Source organism: Psammomys obesus, unplaced genomic scaffold, assembly GCF_907164565.1.
Source record: "Psammomys obesus unplaced genomic scaffold, mPsaObe1.curated_primary_1811, whole genome shotgun sequence".
NCBI classification, from domain to species: Eukaryota; Metazoa; Chordata; class Mammalia; order Rodentia; family Muridae; genus Psammomys; species Psammomys obesus.
In genome coordinates, this window is record NW_026592510.1 from 24345116 (window position 1) to 24368230 (window position 23115).

Here is a 23115-nt window from a genome sequence, read left to right on the forward strand (position 1 = left end):
AAAACTCCATCTGAAGGAAGTCCATACCAAGAGCTATCATTCCATGATATACTAACTAAAAAGACACCATCCCAAGGAACTCCATCCCAAAAAACTCCATCCCAAAAAACTCTGTCCCAAGGGACTCTATCCCAAAAATCTATGTCCCAAGGCACTGCATCCCAAAAAACTCTCTCCGGAGGAACTCCATCCCAAAAAACTCTGTCCCAAGGGACTCCATCCCAAAAAACTCTCTGTGAAGGGACTCCATCCCAAAAAACTCTGTCCCAAGGGACTCCATCCCAGAAAACTCTGTCCCAAGGGACACTATCCCAAAAAACTCCATCCCAAGGGACTCCATCCCAAAAAACTCCATCCCAAGGGACTCCATTCCAGAAATCCCTATTGCAAAATATTCCATCTCAAGGGACTGCATACCAAGAGCTATCATTCCACGATATACTAAATAAAAATGCATCATCCCATGAGACACCATCCCAAGCATTTCCATACCAAGGGACAGCAACTCAAGACACAGCATCCCAAAAGACTCCATATCAAGCTATACTGACCCAACATATATCATCCCAAGAGACTCTATCCCAAGAAACTCCATATGAAAATGCACTAACTCAAGACACACCATCCGAAGAGAGACTATCACAAGACAGTCCTTATCAAGATAACCCATTCCAAAAATCTCCATCCCAGAATATGCAATATCAGGATATACTATCTCAAGACAAAATATCCCAAGGCATACAAACCGAATATATAGTACCCCAAGACACGCCATTCTCAGATCTTCAAACACTAAACACTCAAGATCAGATCCAGAAATATCCAGAAATATTCTATAGGGACATTCGAACAGAAGTCATGGAACTGACTCAAGAATGGAAGTCTACTGCAGACAAGAAAGCCCCAAGAAAACTTTCCTTATCCTTACCAGGCAAACCTGCCCAATTCCATCAGAAGAGACATTCCTTGGACTTGCAAACCAAAGGTGAGAAACCAAGAAGACTTTCTTTAGAATTACAAAGTAAAACAAGACGTAAATCCATAGATCAGCAAATCAAATCCTGGCTATTCCCAAAGAAGCATACCAAAGAGAAACTAGATGCACATACTCAAACTACACAGCAACTCCCACCTCATCAAGCTGATGACCAGCAGGTCAAAGAGGAGGAGATCTCAGTACAAGAATCCCAAGATGAGCAAATCAAAGAACAAAAATCTGAAGAGGAGCTAATCCCAGAAGAACAGCTTAATGACAGAGAGGATGAACATCAACAGTCTGATATAGAGCAACCTACAAAAGAAGAAGAAGCTCAAGTTCAACCAGCTGAAGACCAGCAGCCTCAAGAGCAGAAAGAACCAAGGACCGAGTTCCCAAGTCGGCAAGAGCAGAAAGAATCAACGACCGAGTTCCCAAGTCAGCAAATGCAGAAAGAACCAACGACCGAGTTCCCAAGTCGGCAAGAGCAGAAAGAACCAAGGACCGAGTTCCCAAGTCGGCAAGACGAATCACAAAGTCTAGTTAGGAGAGTCCCAAAGCAGTTATGTGAGGAATTGGACTCCCAAAGCTTTCAGATCGCAAAAGGATCCTCTTCATACTGGTCAACTGCATCCTGGCAGCCTCTTTGCCAAGGATGCCAAGACTGGAGAAGTCAAGGCTGGAGAAACAAAGAGTGGAAAGCACAAGAATGGCAGTTTAAAATGCAGCCTTCCCTAAACTGGGAATCCCAAGAGCTATTAGAGAGAGAATCTTTAAGGCAAAGGGCACTATACCAAGATATCCACCCCCGCACCACCATAATCCGACAGACCCATAATTGTCAATTGCAAAACTTTATATTTCAAGTAGGTCTGTGTCAACCTAATGACCAACAAGACTCTGAATCCGCTGTTTCAAGAGAAAATACACACACACACAATGTACAAGCAAGAAAGAGAGAACCAGAAGACACAGAAGATACATGCCAGAAACCAAAAGACCAACAGTCAGAAGACATGAGGCCAGAAAATCATCCTGCTTCTTGCCAGAGCTTGGTTCCATACATATGTTTAACCAGTTTATCCAACATAGCTTCAGAGCAAGAGGTGCAGGACAGCACACCGTCTTCACAGTCGTCCAAAGATCTAAATGCCACTTCTTCCTCGTGCTATCAGAGAGATCAACAGCAATCTGAAGATTCAGACTAACGTGCACATCTAACCAAAAGCCACAGATGACAGTTAGTGGAACCAGATGAGGAGCAAACAGTTGATTCTTCCCTAACCTGTGGTCTCGCCTGTGTTTGCTGTCGAACTCATATACCACAGATGGGCATGCAGAACTTCAAAGGACTCATTCCTTTTTAAAATGAAGTAACAACAAGCTAAATGTTAACACTATATCAGAACCTTCTGAGGTTGAAAAGTAAATCTCATGTAAACTGTAAAATTTTGTCATCAATTTTAGTGTATTAATTTGTGATGGTCCAGTCATCTCACAACTTAATGGATCTATTTGTCCATAATGTTAATTTTTTCACCCCACATTTGTGTTGATGTGTGTACTACATTTGCCCAGAACTTGGTGAAGTGGGAAAAATAGCTAGGGACAGAAGAGTAGAAGTCAGGGAAAGGTGGTCATATGCATGCTATAACAGAAAATATGAGAAACTACTCTGAAAGGAGTACCAGCTCTCTCTCACACATGCCCACACTCATTGCTTTGTCGGTCTTTGGAGCCAATTTTACCTTCTGTAGCCAAAGTAAAAAAGACAGTAAAAAACTGTCTTCCAAGCCAACAACAGTTTTCTAATCCTCTTTCTCTTTGGTGTCTTTGATACAATCTTGCTTTTCTATGAGCTCCAAAGCTTCAAATTTACTTACCCACACAGTGTTTTCTTTGCCCTGGAATTAGGTCTCTCATTGTTTTCTTACTTGCTTTTCAACTCCAAACTTCCTATCATTTTTGAGAAGTTATTGAACACATTGTTTCCTATGCTGAGTCCTGTCAATTATCTCCTTTTGGAAGAGCCTCTACTGAAGATGCCAAAGTTCTCAAACTCCACCACTGGCACACAGCTGCCATCCTGGATGTACTGTCAATCATATAAGTGTCCAGAGGGGTGGTCACCTGGTTTAGACCTGTGAGCACAGTACTGCCCTCACAAATGTATCACCAAATGGTATAGTTGTGTCTTTAGAACTCCCCAAGCTTATTAAACAGGTCTTGACAAACATGTATCATTTCAAAAACTTTGAATCCCTCCGTGACATTAAAACAAACCAAGTCTGGCATTTTTAATTTATTCACATGAGCCATATTTTGATCTGAATTTCAAACAATCATTGGAAGCCCTTTTTAACTCTTCATGCCATGGCATTAAATGCAGAATTCCTGCTTGGTGAACCTATATCAATAAATTCACCCTGATCCACCATTTCATGTCTCCAAAATTAGCCATTACCCTTAACATCTATTTCCATGTGTGTTCTCTAGGCTTCTGTTTTTACAGATTAGAAAGCTTAATTAATTTTATGAAGTTTTAACAAGTCACCTGAGCCACATTATCTACCATAATTAAAGCCAGTTAAATCCAGTTATAGTACAGAAACAATGATGGTGGGGAGATGTGTATCCTTAAAAAAGCAGTATTGTCCGACCCAGAAGCTCTTCAGGAGAGGCCATCATAGTCTTTTCTGGCAACAGGGATTATTCACACAAATACTAAGGCCCCACAGGGGACAGAGAGACATGTTCCTCCTGAAAATAGTAGATTCATCAGAATTCAGGGTTCAATGTTTTCAGATTCGCAAGGTCTTACCATACTTAGCCATTTCAACTTCAGCATCCCATTTGCCTTTAGTGTTCCCACTTTAATAGCAGTGTTCCAGAAGGACAGAGACTTCAACTTGCACTTGTAATCCAGCCAGTTGCTAAATGAGATCCGGCACTTGGTTTTCAGCAATGTTAACTTTGTAGCTACAGAAGAGAAAATCCTTCAGAACACACAGCACTGGGGTCATTTTTATTGCTCTTGATCTGGGAATTCAAATCCCTGAGCAACTCCCTCCCTCTCCCTACTCTGCCCAGAAAAAGTGTCAGCAATGAACCTAATATTTATGCACTCTGAAAAAACATTTTCAAGTATCATGAGCAGTGTTACCCATAGTCTTGTCTATATATGCTTAATTAGGAGCAGCAGGTGGGAAATTTTTATAAGATTCTGAAGCCATGTCATGCCACAGACGAACAGTGCTCTATGACTGAAAACAAACCCATTAACATCTTTGTATTTGATGAGATTGAATGAGTAAGAGTCACTCTTTTTTTAGATAGTGAACATAAAGGGAAGTTATTCTCTTCCACAGAATAGATGAAAATGTATATTAGTCATAGATGAACAAGTCAGTATTAGATGGTAGATGATAGATAGATAGATAGATAGATAGATAGATAGATAGATAGATAGATAGATGATAGGCAGAGATAACAGATGACAGACAAATAGATGATACATGTTTCTTTATAGTATTAATTAAATTACCTCTTTGCTTTGGAACGAAATAGCCTACCTCTGAATTCTAATGCAGAAGTCCTAACTGCTAATGTGATAACTTTGGAAATAGAATACACTTTTGAATATACTAGGTTCAGATGAAAACACAAGAGTGAGACCCTCACGGTAGGAGGTAGGAGTAGTGCTCTGCTAAGGTGGCATATGCCTGTAATTCCAGCACTCAAGAATCTGAAGAATTTTGAGTTCAAATTCAGCCTGGGCTAGTGAGCTTAAAGCCAACTTGGACTGCACTATGAAACTCTGTCATATTCAGAGAGAGAGAGAGAAAGACAAGAGATAGAGACAGAGAGACACAGAGAGAATAGCAGAGGCAGAGAGACTGTGTCCCAGAGAAAGAAAGAGACAGTGAGAGACAAGAGAGCTAAAAAAAATGTAATATAAAGGCAGAAGAAATCAGAAATTTCTTGAAAGCCAAGAGGGAACCATCACTAAAAACCTAAGTTTGCAGATATAAGAACAATTGTTTATAGATTGTTGTTAAGTATTATGCTGGTTTAGTAAATTAGAAGTTATAGATTATCCTCCAACAACCATGATTTCATCAGCACTGAAATTAGATTTCCAGTACCAGGAATAGTCTCTCTCTTGTTAAATGGGTCTTAATATAATTAGAGGGATTTTGGTTTCCACCAAGATTTGTGTGCCACTGTTGCATCCTTAGGGTTATCTTGTCATGCCGGTTGTTGATGTGGTTCATTATCATGATAGCTGGGTAGAACTACTGGTTCTGGTTGCCTCCCTCCTTTGGAAGCTTATATGGTGCCTTCTGGGGAGGGGATATCAAGTCAGTTCCAGATTACAGACAAGTATAGTCTTCCCCTCACATGAGGAACACTTCTCTTTGCAACAGAGACCATTACAGAAACCATGATGACTTATAGTGAGAATATTGGAATTTGGGGGTTTTTTTTAGAGAAATATAAGATTATGTTTTTTTGTTTTAATCCCAGGTATGGGGTTTGGGCTGCTTTAAGCAATGATTTGCCTTGTGTTCTAGCAGGTTCATGATTTTGCCAGCTGCAGATATTTTCTGTAAGTGTGTGAAATTTGGAATTCTGGAAGCTTTTCAGAGGGTATATTAATGCTAGAACCCCATTAAGTGGGTTGCTGGTTGCTGGTTGGATGCTATTGGTTATGGTTTATTATGTAGTCATGTGCAAAGAAGAAACAACAAGAAGTTAAATATCCTGAAATAACCAGAAGAGCAATAGAGTGAGGAAGAGTCATCATCCATAAAATCGGAGACATCGGCCCAAGATAGCAAAACAGAAACCCAACATGCTTTCTTCCTCTCATGTCTCCTTGAAACTCCCCCAAATAGCTGAAAACATTTGGAGAAATAATGGTGTTTTGTTTTGTTTTGTTTTACAGTCCTTCATGGGATAAGATGAAAATAAGAGTCATTGTTTGTGATTTAAGGAGCAAATGACACCCAGAGGACTGAGACCTCCAGGAAGAGAGCATTTGCCACTTCATACTCTCTAGTGGTTGGATATGAGTCTTTGGAAAGAGGGCATTTTTAATAAAAAGTCAAGAAATGTAAAAACAAAGAAAAGTAAGCTTTATCTATAGTATGACACTAACATGAACACGGAAGCCTTAAGATTCAGAGAAGAATCCTTGGGCTCAGACTGACCACTTGCATTACCATACCTTCCCAAGAATAGTTAGCAACAAGATAATGGTTTTTGTTGGGGAACATTAAGGCCTAAAAGATAGTATCCAATCATTTATAAACCACTTAAAGATTAGAGGGCCTCTCATAAAAGGAGATTTTCTAGTGTCATAAAATAGGGTATAAAGCTTTTTAAAGCTGATATCAAATATGCCATCCACCTGAGATGTCTATTAGCAAGCAACCACCTCTCACAAAGAAGTACAGGATAATAAATAACATTTGCAATAACTCAAGGTTCTTGTAGTTAAGCCAGCTGATAAAGAAACAGCCAAAAATTAACTTTGGAAATAAATCAAGACAAAATATTTGACCATCATAATTAGAACATAAATAATACAAGGAGTAATGCTGACTGATAGCATATTTATTATTATTAAAATTGACTTACAGCCCAAGAACATTATAATTCACTCAAAATATTTTTTTAGTTTTTAAAATTAATTAATTACAATTTATTCACTTTGTATCCCCACTATAGCCCCACCCCTCATCTCCCCTAGTCCCATCCCTCTTCTTCCCCTATTCCCTTTCCATAGTCTCCTGATAGGGGAGGACCTCCTCCAGCTTTTATCTGACCCTAGTCTATCAGGTCTCATCAGGGCTGGCTGCTTCATCTATGGCCTGGCAAGGCTGCATCTCCCAGAGGAAAGTGAATAAAGAGCCAGCCACTGGGTTCATGTCAGAGACAGCCCCTGATCCCCTTAGTAGGGTCCCACATTCTCACTATATCATCAATACTCCAAATAAGACATATCATGTTTCAATAAATATATAAATCAATATGAACATTAGAAGTTAATAGATGACTTTATCTTGAACCTAGAGCTAGTAAATAAACCAATCTGAGAATGAAACATAGAAATGGTCACTGGATACATGTATGAGATTTTCAATGAATAAACAGATTAACCTTAAAAGAAATTTAGGATTAATCCTGGATTTCCATGCTCCATGGACTGAATCCTGTGATGGATCATGAGAAGAAGCTTATATGAGTTAAAACATAATAAACAATTAACTTGTTTCTCCAATTATCAGGTAGTTATGAAAAAGTTACCATTCTTGGGGGTGGGAGAAACTTGAAAAGGCCCACGACAAAGCTGAAGCATGGGTGATGAAGGCCATGTAATGCTTTGCAGAGTACACTGGCCCAAATATTACTTAAATCAAAGAAAATGAATGAAAAACCAGATGATTTTCATGAAGGAAGACCATTAGTAGAAATCTATGTCCATTCAAGCTGCATGCAAGAAAGGTACATTCAAAAACAAAACAACCTAACATATAGATGTAACCTTCAGCCAGCAAGAAGCTGGTCTTGACAGAAAAATTTAGTTAAGGAAGCTGTGAGGTCAACAGAACATAATAGAGCATGACAACATATGAAAATAACATGGTATGACAGAGATAGCTGTAGTTAAAGAGTACTTGCTGCTCTTACATAGAACCCACATTGGGCAGCTCAAAATTGCCTGTAGCTCCAGCTCCAGGGAATCTGATACCACTTACAGCCTCCATAGGTACCTTCACACAAGTGGCATTCACTCACAAAGACACACACACACACACACACACACACACACACACTTTTAAAAAGTAAATCAATTATTTCTTCTTCTCATGTATGTCCTTGCAATTTGACAGGCCAGATCCACTAATGAAGTATTCGATTTCTTATCGCTTGACCCCAAACTGTCTACAGAATTTTTCCTAAGCTAACGGTATATTAGCAAATGACTCAGCAGAAGTCTGAAGGGCATTATTTCCTGAAAAATCAAAAGTCTAACACTCTAAGGTGCATGACTGAGGGCATTCTTGCTTACCTAATTCTACACAGTCCACTACTGAGCCATAGATATCTGAGAAAATGTGGCATGTGTTAATTAGAGCAGCACTAGGCAGAAATAAACAGCAATGTAAAGAAAACTGTGGTTCTTTGAACCCACTCTTTGTGGGTGATATATAGTGTCAATCTTCTAAAATGGGGTAGCAAAAAAAAAACTTTTAAGTGACAGGAAGAATGGATAAGGTGTAGGGTTTTAAAAATTGACTAATTAGTTCTAAGGACTGAGAGGTTTGTGTCTTTTCTACAACTGAAATAGAAAAATCAGAAATTTGGGGACTAAACGATATCACAGGTTAATATGCACATGAGGAAGCTGTGAGAACAGAGGAGCGTGTGACCTGCCCAAGGACACACTATTTCTGACCAAACCAAGGCCACTAGTTAGCTTCTCCAATCCAATACACGGATGTGGGCACTTTAATTTGTGTCTTTGGACTCTTTACTATTCCTGAGATTCTATGACTCTGTGACTTTATGGTTCTGTAATTCTAAGACAAAGGATAACAATGCCAGGGCTCTAGGCAGCCTCAGTACAGGAAATGAACATGGTCTAAATGAGGGTATCAGGTACCTCCTTATCTTCCACTTAAAAAGACCAATTGGACCATCATGGATTCAAACAATACGCACAGCCCCATGTTTCTGGTGTTTCCCCCGGAGGTCACCAACGCAGAATACCAAACAACAGAACTTACGGCCACAGTCTACAACTCCCAAAACCCAGTACAGAAAATCCTTATCAGAAAATTGAAGATCTTAGGGGTAAGTAAAAATCTGCTCTTATGTGTACTCTACAGGGAGCGGGGGCGGCAGAGGCGGGGTAAGAAACTGCCTGGTGGTGCGTGTCCTCCAGCAGGAACCAACTCCAAATTTCATTTCCACTCAATTCAGAAAGTTTGGATTGTACTTCTATATGAGTTACGCACAAGAGTCTGTGAACCAGAAATTACAAGACGAATAAATTGAGTGTTCTTGGATGCCTCCAAACTAATCATCGTTGAGATTTTTCTAGTCAATCTAGGAGAGCAGAAGAAAAAAAAATGACAACCAAGTAGAAGTGAGGCCAGATTCCCTATCTTAGCAAACCACAGCATATGCTTTTATATCTTTCCAAGCAGAGCTCAGAGCTCAGAGCTTTATACATTATTCATATATCGAGATATATGAGTGTGTTTAACTATGCATATATTATAAGGCTCTTCAGGACAGTCACCTTTTTAACTTTTTAAAATTAAAAATATTAATAGGTCATCTTCCTCCAGCCTCGTCCATGGGCCCTCTCTCATTGCTCCCTCTCAAACTTGTGGTCTCTTTTCCTTTAACTGCTATTGTTCACATACATACATATGTACAAACATGTAAATAGAACCTGCCTCGTCTGGTTAGTGTTGTTGACCATTTTTACTTGGATAATCCGTTGGGGTGGTATTCCTAGAAAAGAACAATTCTCCTTTTCTAAGAAATCCTTAGTTGCCTGAAGTTCTTTGTCTTGGGGTGGGGTTCTGGCAAACATCCATTCCACAAAGACTAATTTTATTCATCAAACCTTTCTTGAGATAATGGGCAAGTGGAAAGTAGTCAGATAGGTTTGAAGTTGTAATATTACCTCTATCTTTGAGGATATTTTGTCCTTCGAACTCTAGCCTCTCGTAATGGAAAATAGAAAGTAATCTTTTTCAGGAAAAAAAAAAAAACAGAAATAAAGAAAGATCATCCTGTGGCCCACGGAAGAAGACCACTAGTGTGGTCTGATCCATCATCTCTTCAAATATGATGGAGTCCAAGCTTGAGTGAAATCGTTTGTATTACTTTAACAGAAACTGAACTAGGTGCAAGCAACTATGTTAGATGTTGCACCCACAGAAACAAACACAAGTTAGTTTTTCCTCACTGAGGAAAACAAAGGTTTTATGAAAACATAGTAAGAGCATGGAAATATTAAGAATTATATTTTAATGGAGCATCTACAAAGAGCATCAATGGTGGTCATGACTGTGGGAGCGCCACAGTCAGAATAGTTACTTCCAACTAAAAGGAGGGAGGACATTTCACTGAATGGCTGTCTAATATGCACTCTGAAACAATCCCCATTCAGAAAGGCAAAGAGGACGGACATCAGAGAAGGGGGAGAACAGGGAACAGGACAGGAGATTATGGAATTTTAACAAGTAGAAATGGAAGGAGAACATGGAAGGATAACAGATGCAGAAAGCCCTGCAAGCTGAAGTATGGGAAGCATGGGTGGAATGGAGGGCAGTGAAGGAGAGCCAGGAGAGGTCAATCCAGGCATAAAAGACGTAAGAAGTCTAAAAAGAATCAAATCTGCTTGATAAATTAGTCATGGCATACCCACGTAATGGAATACTGTTCTGTGGTGCAAGAAATGAGCTAGCAAGCCAAGAAAAAGCATAAAGAATCTCATTTGCATATTGTCAAGTAAAAAAATCCAGTGAGTGCTCTGGGTGATGATGGATGAGAGGAATATCTCCACATATCCACCACCATGTGGGAGAAACATAAAAGTTATGAAATAAACATCCCAACATTGTCTACAACAGTAAAATGGGATGTAAATCAAATACATATTTTTAATTCTTCTGTCAGATTGCTATTTATATTTTCACATGTATTTATTTGTGTGTGTGTGTGTGTGTGTGTGTGTGTGGTCATGCACATGCCACAGCACACATGCGGAGATAGAGGACACCTTACAGACGTCTTCCACCATGTGGGTTCCAGGGATCGAATTCAGATTGTCAGGCTTGGTGGCAGGCACCGGCTGAGCCATCTTGCTGGCTGAAGTATGCATGATTTCACAAGCAGAGATAATAGAAAAGTTAGCTATTCTGGTATTGTTGCAGTCAAGGAGCTTGAAAAGATCTGACAGCCTCTATTCACAGCACAGCTGACCCTGAGGCCGGGAACACTGGGTTAGACTCATTTTTCTCTTAGTAATTATCAGATGGGGGGGGGGTTAAGAAAACATCAAGGATTATTGTAAAAGGACATCCACTGTATTTCCCTCAGCTATAAAAAGAGTAACTGCCAAATCCTTGAATTAAAGCTTTAAGTAGAATAGGTCCTGCCCCATCCTTTTTCTAAGCTGACTTTTCCCTCTATTTTCAGACTGCCCAGATCCTACTTGGAATCATGAACTTTTCTTTTGGAGTTGTTTTCCTTTTCACCTTGGTGAGCCCATTCCCAAGGTTTCCTTTTATATTTAGCTCAGGATATCCATTCTGGGGCTCTGCTTTGGTGAGTATAGTACATTTAGTACAATTTAAAGGCATGTCCAACAGGCAAGGTGTTAGTGAATGAATTGTTAGTTATGAAATAAGATAGATTTGGGTATATGATTTTAAAGAAAATGCCCCAAAGACTTAACCTTGTTGCAAATAAAGCAACCTCTCTGCTCTATTGAACCACCAGAGTTGATGCTAGCCCATCTTTGGGTCTTGAGATTTGTAGGGAATATTTTGTTGGGTTTTATGGCTGTTTAATGGCCCATTAATTCATTCAAAATGCTTGCAAAATATGGTAAATTATATTCACAGAGCAAGACAATGAGGATCCAAATTTTAGTGCAGTGATTATCCTCCAACGGACATTCAGTCTGATAAGAAAAGAACCAGGCCAAGAGGTCAGCATACTTCTTACCCCTATGTGGTGCTGCTTCTGATAAGCAAGCAGTTTACTCTGCAGAAAGGGAAGAGGCAGGCCTTCATACAAAGAATGTGGACAGGGGGTTTCTGGGTTTAAGGAGGGGGGCTCATTGTCAAAAGGTCTGGGAGAGTATTCTTTACTAATGGGTCTGGATAAAGAGGCTGAAAATTTAAACAAAGTTGTGCTGAACTCAGATTTTTACATTTCCACTAGACAATGGGGCTGCCATATTTGACCCACCTCCATAAAAATTAGTCTGTGGGGTGTTTTTCTTTTTTTTTTTTTTTCAATTACCAGTTTTTTGGCTGAAATTGTATCTCATGTTCCCATCCAACAGAACACAATGGTTTGCCTATAATGACTATATGACCTGAGTGATCATAAAGTGATGACACTGGTATCATCTGGAAGCTGAGTCATAATACCAATAACAGATCAATAAGAGGAAAATGGATGAGGAAATGAAAACAAAGTTATGTAGAAACATCTTATTTAAACAGGTGGCTCAGACTAAAGCAGATCCCTCATTTTGTCCTCTGTTCTGTGGACAGTCGTGTGAGATGGCTCACCCTTCTCATTCCCTTGGGGTTTCTGTGAGCTTAGAAGAAAGGCAAAAGGAAGCAGTGGACAGAGTCCTGACCTAAGAGAGAGCCTCAGTATCATCTGGCCATGGCCATCATTAAGATATCTATTCTTTCCCTTTTTTTTTTTTTTTTTTTTTTTTTTTTTTTGTAGTTTATTAACTCTGGAGCCTTTCTGATTGCTCTGAAGAGAAAAACTACGGACATTCTGGTGAGTTCTGTTTCTACCTTAATGAAAATTATAACTGGTAAAGTGATTTTCCTGACTTTGAAAATAATCATAGAATCAAAAATATAGGGACACTTTTCCAGGTTTGAGTCTCATGTTCTACAAGAAGATACTGAGACACAGAAAAGTTCAGTGACTGTGTCCAAGGTCCCCAGCTGTTCATGCGGACTGGGTCTCAGTGATTCAATCATTCACACATTTGTTCTTTCTATGAGTAGTTTTGGTGCCTACTGGATACCAGATGCTTTAACAGGCTGTAGCTTGACTCACAGGAAAAGCACAGCGTACACAAACTAATTAAATCACAAGCGGACTCCAGAGGTAAAGAATACATTGCTGATTTATGTAAGTTTGTGGAAGTATCTTACTCAAAGAGATAGTAATAAGTCAGTAGGTTGTTTGCATCAAAGAACAACCTAAAATTTTATAATTTTAAAATGTGTTTGCTTTTATTTTTTAGATATGTTTATGTGGGGGGGGGGTTGCATTTCCATGCCACAGTGTACTTGTGGAGATCAAAAGCTAGCTTGTAGAAGATGGTTCTCTTCTGCCATGTGGGTCCTAGGGATGGAACTCGGGCTGTCAGAGGGCAAGTGCCTTTATCTGCTGAGCTGTTTCATGAGCCCTAAAAGTCTGTACTTTTAGGAAGATGTAAAAGTGACAGAGAAATGCAGTGTTAAGTGAAATAGTCTTTAAATGAACATTTACATAGGCCATAGCTACCTTTATTTGAATGCAGATTGTGAGAGTGGAGAGGGTATCTATGGATGAATGGCTTAAGATACAGTATGAGTTGTAAATAAACACATTCTTGGTTCGTGGTGCTGTGAAAACCCAGCTCTCCAGTCACCCACCCCCACTGTTCCGTCTGTGGTCCAAGGCAGGTCTGAGTCTTGTGTTATGTTCTGATTCTGTTGCAGATAAGACTGAGCCAGGTGATGAACTTACTTAGCGCCCTGGCAGCAGCAGCTGGAATCATCCTCCTCATATTTGGTTTCCTTCTAGACGGAGCTTACATCTGCGGCTATTCTCCAGATGGTATTCACTGTAGTGTGGCCACTGTTCTATTCATCGTAAGTGCCTTGTGCCCTTTCTAGACTGAGAAGCAGACGGTTAGAACAAACAAGTTAGCACCCAGTCAGCACCATCCAGACCGTATTATAGACACATGCATATTTTCTTTTGCTCATTCAAGAGCCCATTGGATTAGGCCAACATTATAACAGGCATTGCAGAATAGAACAACAAACACTCAAAACTTATAAAAGGTATAAAACATGCAAGTAAACAAGGATAACAAATATAAAATTATTCTAAAACACAGAGGCTTTAGCAGTGGTCTCGTGGCTCGTAGCTCATGGTATACATTATAACTGAGTGTCTGTTTTTTCTTATTTGGTTTTAATATCTAGATTAGATTTTTGATAAAGTGTGGTAGATTGAAAATAGATATTTGTGCTCTGTTCAGAGTACTACAATAATTGGTGTAAATGTAAAAGCTATGAATAAATCTATATAGAAATAAATGATAGTCAAATAGGCACATTAAAGACTACTAGCATGGTTAACTATTAACAGTGGTAGAGTGCATGCTTAGTCAGTATGAGACAATAGTTTGGATCCCAGTACCCTCCAGAAGGCTGAAGAAGCTGAAAACTACCTAAGAGAATGGGGTTCAGGTAAAAGAGACATGTTCTAAGTGTGTGGTGCAGTTAGGTGTAATAGGATACTCCAAATTGGGGGGCAGAGGAGCAGGAAAAGAGAATCTTGCTCATGCTGAGCTGAACTTTCCAAATTAGCCCTTCTCTGAAAACAAAGTGCTACATATAAAACATAAGTGAAACAAAACTTCCTCAAAATATTTTAAAAACCTTAAAAAAAATCTGCTATAACTACTATTAGTTTGGAAAATAAGAGCTTAGGACTTGGACTTTCTAAAAAGGATGTTAAAGAAGAGCGAGGGTGCTTCTGTGTCACAGATACATGTCAGTGTTAACCTTCTGAAATCTGATTATGAGAGAGATGTGAAGGGCCAGCAGCCACTCAAGGTAAGTCCACAGTGACCTGGGCCCTCAATAGGCTTTTGACCCCTCAGGTAAAGACAAAGACAAAGTACCCTGCCTCAAAGTGTACAGAAGCTTGACTGAACACACTAATGAAGAAGAAGAAGAAGAAGGAGAAGGAGGAGGAGGAGGAGGAGGAGGAGGAGGAGGAGGAGGAGACGAAGAAGAAGAAGAAGAAGAAGAAGAAGAAGAAGAAGAAGAAGAAGAAGAAGAAGAAGAAGAAGAAGAAGAAGAAGAAGACAAGAAACTTTAGCCACAGACCAAACTTCTGATTTCTTCCCATTCCTCAGCCCCACCTCTAGGTACCTGGGACTTGGACCTTCAGTAGACACTAACAATATGATTCAAGAATGCTAAATACTTGAAATGAGTCTTGCTAATGCTAAAGGATATCTGAGGACAAATGACCAATAACTTCTAGAAGCCCCTCTAACTTTTCTCAACTCAAACTGTATAAAAAGAAATGACTCTATGGGTAATGACTAATAGGAACAAGCTACACCATGCTCCTTTGTCAATAATCCAATCTAACCTAATTATCATTTGTTGGGGTAACTTTTCTTTTTTTACATTGTGTGAAGGTGTGTGTATTTTCAATTGTTAATGCTGTGCCAGCAGAGAGCTAAATGCTGCCAGGATATTGGTATTGTCATTTCTATGATCCATCACTGGCTTTGTATTCATCCTTTTTGCCTAAAGGCAATCTAAGAGATATGTCAATACTTAGGTGTTGTCTTGCTGCTGATTGGTTGTAATAAAGATCTGACAGCCAATATCTGGGCAGGAAGTAGTGAGTAGAACTTCTGAGAGAGAGAGAGGAGAGGTGGAGAGTAGACCACAGTGGAGCAGAAAGGTATAGAGCTAGCCCCATGGTGAGCTGTAGGCAAGGTAGTTGGGTTAAGTTAGGTGGGCTAGCCTGGAGACAGCCATAGTGAACAGCCTAAGCTTTAAACTATATGGAAGATCCTGTGTTCTTATTTATACTGCTGATGAGTCCCAGAAAGTACCACTATAATTATTCGTTGTGATTTTCACCAAAGGATTATATACCGATATACATAATGCATTTTATATCTATATAACCTATAGATATGTTTATATATACATGCATATTCAAAGATGTATACTGGAGCATTAATAGATAAAATCTTACTAAAACCACCACCTGTTGCCACCTGTACACCTCATGTAGACTCAGACATTAATCCTTAAGAAATTCTGAGGCAGATATTCTATAAGATGGGGCTTCTCAAACTCTTTGGGATTAGCAACTATATCTTATCCATTCAACACTGTTGAAACAAAATCACCTTCCTTCAAAGAGCAAGTTGCCATCAATTATGCCTTTCTTATCTTCCTGAGTATTTTTCCCCTGCTAGTTCAAGGTTTAAGATGATGGGTAGACAAGCTATCTAATATGACATCACTGTGACAGTGCTAGGCTGTTCTGTAAGGCTGAAATTAACCAGACCCAAACACCAAAAACCCATAAAGATAACTATACACCAATATTTCTTATAAATATAGATATAAAAGTCCTCAGTCAAAGGACTCTGAAAGACTCTACCCAGCAGTGTATCAAAGCAGATGCTGAGACTCTTAACCAAACTTTGGGCAGAGTGCAGGGAATCTTATGAAAGAGGAAGGAGATAGTAAGACCTGTAGGGGACAGGAGCTCCACAAAGAGAGCAACAGAACCAAAAAATCTGGGCATAGGGGTCTTTTCTGAGACTGATACTCCAACCAAGGACCATTCATGGAGATAACCTAGGACCCCTGCTCAGATGTAGCCCATGGCAGCTCAGTATCCAAGTGGGTACCCTAGTAAAAGGAACAGGGACTGTCTCTGACATGAACTCAGTAGCTGCCTCTTTGATCACCTCCCCCAGAGTGGGGAGCAGCCTTGCCAGGCCACAGAGGAGGACCAATGCAGCCAGTCCTGATGAGACCTGATAAGGTAGGGTCAGATGGAAGGGGAGGAGGACCTCCCTATCAATGGACTTGGAGAGGGGAATGGGAGGAGATGAGGGAGGGAGGGTGGGATTGGGAGGGAATGAGAGAGGGGGCTACAACTAGGATACAAAACAAACTAATTAATTAATATAAAATTAATTAACATAAAAAATAAAAATTTAATTTAAAAAAATCCTTAGTCAGATAGAAGCATATTGAATCTAATGATGTGAGCAAAGGATAACCAACTACAATCAGACACCATGTGTCCCAGGAATTCAAGGTATGTTTAACAAAATCTATGTATTTACTATAACATAGCAACAAAACACCAGATGAGCCCCACATGATATTTCAATGGACATACAAAAAGCATTTTACTAAATTGATCATTAAATGATAAAAACACTCAACAAGCTATGAGAAGGTCTTCCTCAGTCTAAGTCCATCTATAAAATCCTTCAATTTGCAGCTGGGCATGGTGGTGCACACATTTAATCCCAGCACTTGGGAGGAAGAGGCAGGTAGATTTCTGTGAGTTCAAGGACAGCCTGGTCTACAAAGTGAGTCCAGGACAGCCAGGGCTCTGTTACACAAAGAAACCTTGTCTCAATAATTAAATGAATGAATGAATGAATGAATGAATAAATAAATAAATAAATAAATAAATAAATAAATAAATAAATAGATAAATAGATAGATAGATAGATAAACAAAAAAGCAAAATATCCTTCAACTTACTTTATCAAAAGTCTGGTAATTTATTAATCAACGTGATGAGCACTCACTAGCATTCAATCCGAAGCTCCCAGGCTGCAGTCAGGGTTAAGGAGAAAATAGGATGGCAGGAAGGGACACAGTAAAATCCATCGCCACAGCAAGGAGACAACATCCACTCAGATAAAAGGCACACGGAGCTCTCAGCCCAGCACAAGTCTCCCACCATGTGTGGCGCTTGTGCACGTGGAATACGAGAGCACTGCTGCAGCACTCTTCGGAGCAAAACAAATAACACAAAAGGAAACCAGAGCAAAAAGACAGAAGTGTGTCAGCTCCTGTGACAGAAGTGTAAAGTATTCAAATACTTACGCCATGACATATTAGAATGCTGTTAAAAAAAAAAAAAAGGTGGTATCAAATAATTATTCAACCTATCATTGGAATATGATAGACAAATACAGCACTGAACAGGCCTTTAATCACATGAACCTTTATAATGGCAATAGAAGGATCTGCTCTTAGAAGAAGGCAGGTTTCGACTGACTCTGTGTCAGGGTTCGGCCTGTAGACTCCTGTCCAGGTGTCTGTGGCTGTGTGCGCTCAGCTACCATGGTGACTAGCTTAAAAGTCTTCTGCAGCAATCAGATCTGAGTAGGGCTTTAGCCTAGGTTTCTCTCCATGTCTTTTTCTGTATGTTACCCTTTTTCTGTAGTAGTAGTATTCTCTTTCCCCCACTGTTTTCTTCCTTTTCTAATTTTGTCTCTACTGTTTTCCTATCCTGGCTTTCTTCTCATTTTTCTTCAAGAGACCGTTTTTTGATATGCATCCTTCTGTGTAGGCTGTGCCTATGAAATGGAGAACTTCATGTATGTAATTTAGCAAATATCTTGTTTAATCTTTCTTTAAAAAACAGTATGTTGTCCTATGCTATGCTGGTATAGCTTATATTCCCATTATTTTTCACTAATTTGAGAGGTAAAGGTTTATTATGTGGTAATGGCTACTTCGTTGTAATTGGAAAACCCATCACTGTCCTAATATATGATTCCATTGTTTCTTTCTGTTGCAGGGGATTTTGACAATTTTGATGTTCTTCAGCATTGCTGAACTATTCATTTCCCTCTTTTCCTCAATTTTGGGATGCTCCTCAGAAAACTGTGAGGCATTCTGTTGAATAGCACTGTGCAAGCAAAGATGCAAAATGATACAACTTAGAGGCCAATAGTGCTTGTAAGAAAGAACCAACACACATAAGTACTTGAAGTTCACAATTATTTGAAGGAAAGGGAGTTGGGAATGTCTCAAAAATGATCATTTTGTCTGATGAAACCCATCCTGCCCCTTGGTAGTGCCATTTCCTCCTATAATAGAATGATTACCTTGGTATAACTACCCCTCTTGTTCATTGTGGCATGGCCACTTTATAAGCCAAAGCTCAGACTCTAGGGTGATGAAGTCATATGGCTTCCCTACTCTTTACAGTATCCTGATGAGTCTCCTAAGAGACTCCACACAAGGGTTCCTACTTCATGAAGCAAGAAGACAAACTGGAAGGAAGAATGGGTTGGTCAACAAATTTTACTTTGAAGTGACAAGATTGTCACTTGTTATGGGCCAGACATCTACAAGAATAACTCTACCATGCTGGTTAGTTTTTATTTTAAACTTGACACTAACTGGGAAAAGGAATTGCCCATATAAAATGACCTGTGATTATGTTTATGGGACACTGTGATGCTTGATGTGGAAGGGCCCATGTCACTGTATCATCCACCAGCAGGTGGGAAGCGCTGTATTAAAAGAAAAAAAAGCTAGCTGATCATGTGGGTGTCTTCCTTTGGGTTTCTACTGCTGTAAAAAGACACCATGACCCTGGCAAATCCTACAAAGGAAAACATTGAGGCTGGCTTATAGTTCCAGAGGTTTAGCCCATTATCATCATTGCAGGAAGCATGGCAGCATGCAGGCAGACCTGGTGCTGGAGAAGGAGCTATGAGTTCTACTTCTGGATCCATAGACATCTAGAAGACTGAGATACACTTCCTCCAAAAAGGCTATACCTACTCCAATAATGCCGCACCTCTAGTAGTGACACTCCCTGTGGGTCTATGGGGGCCATTTTTATTCAGACTATCACAGTTGGTAAGAGACCAGAGTAAACAGCATTCTTTCATGGTTTCTGCCCCAGATTCCTGCTTTGAGTCTCTGACTGCTTTCCTTGGTGATGGACTGTTACCTGAAAGTATAAGATAAATCACCCTTTTCCTCTCCTAAATTTATTTTGGCTGTAGTATGTACAACAGTAACAGAGAAGGAAACTAAGATAAATACTCAAATCAATAACCAATGAATGATGGCAGATATTGGTGGAGCCACTATGTCCCAGACTGTGTGCCAAATGATATAGCTGCTTTTGACCTCACAAAAAATTCTGAGGCAAATTTTATTATTATATCCAGACAAGGAAGGTGATGTGCAAAAAGGGTAAGATTTGCTCAAGATTGCATGGCTTACAGTGGTAAGTCCACATCAGCATGCAGTCTGGCTCCACAGCCTAAGAGCTCTCACTCATCTAACAACATCTATCTCTCAAGAGCTCTTTGAGTCTCTGAACAAACCCTTTTATAACCTTCAAAATTAAAAGTCATCACATGTTAACAGAAATACCCTTTTTCCAAAACAACTGTATTTTCCAAAGTTGTGAGGGGAATGGCATTGGTTTTCTTTCCGAAACCCCTTAATAAAATAAATGGGACACAGACTTGGTTGCACAATCACATCATCCATGGGACTTCCAGAATCCCCAATACACAATGGGCACACATCAGTTACTTCAGAGTGGGATTGGAGACCCACACTAGATCAGTTTTCAGAGATTTATAGGGGACTCCAACACATATACCAATTAGATTAGAGTGTGGTGGGAGCCACGCACTTGAACAGTTTTCAGAATCCTGGGGGACTCCAATGCAGAGGACATCTGGAAGAGACTTCTTTAAGGCAACATAGTAGGAAGACAGGGCAACTAGAGCATCTGCGTGACTCTTGGCTGCAGTCAGTCTGTCATGTCTCATGCTCTGTCACCCGTGGGATACAGCAGTATGATCTACTGAAATTGCTAAATAAGATCTTAATGTGGGAGCTGGAACAATGGCTCAGGTTGAGATTGTTTGCTGCTCTGCCATAGTTTGGTTCCCAGCATTCACGTTGGACAGAACACAACTCCAATAACTCTAGTTTCAGAGACTCTTACACCCTCTTCAGGCTCCCATGGGTACCTGCAGGCTTGTGGGGCACACTCACCCATGCAGGCACATGCATACAGTTACATAAAATATAAAACTTTTAAGATCCTCATGTTGTTTTGAAAACATTTGAACTCATGGATCCAAAACAAAACAAAATGGTCTTGAGGACCTCAGATTTCCAAACCTCTGAGAGCCACTACATTGTACTGCATTGCACTCTAGCTATTGCTGAGCACTGAGACACTTCCTGTGTCATTTCAACTGTCATGGCTGCCCAATGAAGGAGGTGTGCCTTTGGTTACAGACACGAAAGTGAAACTCACAGAAGCCAATTTTTCTTAGAGTTCAAAAGAAATCTCACTTAAAAACAAATTTGAATTAAGATCCTCATCTGCAAACCTCATGTTTCATGCTATCTTGGGCTTAGGGAGAATTGTAGCCTGCTCAAATGAATAAACAAGCTTTCTTAGATATCTGCACTAAGGTGGGAGGAAACTATGTGTGGTCTAAACTGAAAGGGGATGTATGAAGGTGAGGGACAGGAGACAAGTTTTTATTTCCCATAGAGAAAGGTTCTGATGAAAGAATATTTGGTAACTGAGTAAGTGGTGTTCAGATAGGTGAGGCTTTAGAAATATTTCAAGGTGAAAACCTGGCACATGACGGTAAGGACTTGTGATCGATTCTGGTTATTGAATGTCACTTATCACGCACAGTCACATAACTTGAACCTATTTAAACGGTACAGGCTTCAAATCCCTAGGCTAAAACTCAGTAACACTTTCCTAGCGCTGTGCTGTGAGCCTCAGCACTTGGAATTTTAAAGTCATTGGGCAATGGTGTAAGGGCCTTATAGTTACAATTTTTCTTACTCTTAAAACATTATTTTACTGATTTCTCAGAGTGTGATGAGGACCAGCTTCTCTATTTCCTGAGCATTGGTTTCTCTAATCATAAAACAGTCAGTTGTGGGGCTAAAGAGATGGCTCAGAGGTTACGAGCATCGCCTGTTCTTCCAAAGGTCTGGAGTTCGATTCCCAGCAACCTCATGGTGACTCATAACCATCTATAATGAAATCTTGAGCCCTCTTCTGGCCTGCACGCATGCATGCAGACAGAACACTGTACAAATAATAAATAAGTCTTTAAAAAAAAATCAGTTGACACTGTGTGTGTCTTCAGACTTTACACTGGCAGTGTTTAACATGTTTGTGGGCATTTGATGAACGTTACTTTCCTGTTAGAAATGTGAAGTGTTCCTTCAGAACACAAAACTATACAAATGTTAAATACTTAAACTTACATTATAGGTACAACATTGAGATCTTTAGGCCTATACCCAGATTCAACTTCACTTCAATACCACGCCTCTGTTCTCATCACTTTATAATTCTGAGCAGCTTGCTGGTCCTCAGCAACACGGGATAAAGAGGCAAACAGAACTTTTAGGCCCTGTAACATTGCAGAAAGCACAAGACACAGAAAGGCCTAAGCCTGCTTTTAAAAGACATGGAGACCAAATGCTGAGTAAGGAGAGCACACAACCATGATGTATAATGCATTCTTCAGAAGAGGGAAACACAGGACTGAGAGATGGGGGAGGGGGGATATATGGGGATCTGCAAATGCTAACTGGATTAAGAGTTGTCACACTTTTATGTACACTGTCAGGCAGCATCTTTTCAAAATCGGGGCCACAGGATAATGAAAAGTATGCTGCAAAAGAAAAAAAAAAGGTGTTAAGCATGTTATATCATCAACAAAATGTCAAACAAAATAGAAGGCAGAGAATCAAAGGCAGTGGAGCTGACAAGTCCTCATTGTGATGGACATAAGGGCACACTCAGTTCAAATCAGCAAAGACAACTTAAGTTGACCCTATAAACTGAATTTGAGTCCTTTGGGAGGGATTCACACTGAGCCGAGGAACATCTCATTGGCTAGAAAGACTAGAACAACAAACGGCCCAAGACTGGAGGAAAATGGAACTTAGGTATGAGGGTCAGGTTATCTATCACTGGGTCAGGATTCTCAAAGGCCATGCATATTTGCAAGGCTTTGTTCTGTTCCCACACACAGCGCATTGAAAGGTACATGCCTCCAGCCCACCCTCCACACCTGGATATGAGTTTCAGGTCTCACAGACATCTATAGCCCGGGCCTGGAGAGTGATGGTTTGAATACATTCCAAAAGATCTTAGATTAGAAAAGTTAATTTCCAGTGGCACAGTGCAGAGAAGTGGGCCTTAAGGTGATTGGTCATAAGGACTCAGCCGTTACAAACGCTAACACTGTGGCCACGGAAGCCAGCTAGTACCTACCCCAGCATCCCTCCATGAATGTGTTCTCTTGCTTTTCTGCCCTTCTCCCCGGGGTATAAGAGCATGAAAGCCCTGTCATATGTGGAACCCCCGACCTTGGGACTTCCCAGACTCCTAAACTATAATAAGTCATCCTAATTTATAAATGTATAAAAGTCTTAAGATATTCTACTGGAGCAGCACAAAACAGACTAAGATATTATGTCATTACATCCAACACATTGCAACAGATATGCAGGCTCCCAGCGGGAATCCTGAGT

General features: G+C 40.0%; 2 protein-coding genes across 2 annotated transcripts in view; both read left to right on the forward strand.

Annotated features, from left to right (window-relative positions):
• Ms4a14 (membrane spanning 4-domains A14) overlaps window positions 1-2184 on the forward strand; it is a 19273-nt gene extending 17089 nt beyond the window's left edge. The window contains exons 6-7 of the mRNA XM_055614244.1: window positions 1-1367; window positions 1494-2184. The exon at window positions 1-1367 is cut by the window's left edge and continues 879 nt beyond it. Coding sequence (XP_055470219.1) covers window positions 1-1367; window positions 1494-2184 — 2058 coding nt within the window. The remainder of the gene's footprint in view (window positions 1368-1493) is intronic.
• A 6502-nt stretch (window positions 2185-8686) lies between these two features.
• Ms4a5 (membrane spanning 4-domains A5) lies at window positions 8687-18460 on the forward strand. Its single transcript, XM_055614201.1, has 5 exons — window positions 8687-8839; window positions 11204-11332; window positions 12476-12532; window positions 13471-13623; window positions 18356-18460. The coding sequence occupies exons 1-5, from the start codon at window positions 8687-8689 to the stop codon at window positions 18458-18460; spliced, it is 597 nt and encodes a 198-aa protein (XP_055470176.1).
• Window positions 18461-23115: the final 4655 nt, after the last annotated feature.

Bases quoted from the DNA above. Each gene is read 5' to 3' on its own strand.
- Ms4a5 (XM_055614201.1), top strand. From the start codon at position 8,687: ATGGATTCAAACAATACGCACAGCCCCATGTTTCTGGTGTTTCCCCCG. The intron at 12,533-13,470 runs GTGAGTTCTGTT...ATTCTGTTGCAG, and splicing joins GAAAAACTACGGACATTCTG to ATAAGACTGAGCCAGGTGAT. The intron at 13,624-18,355 runs GTAAGTGCCTTG...TTTCTGTTGCAG, and splicing joins TGGCCACTGTTCTATTCATC to GGGATTTTGACAATTTTGAT.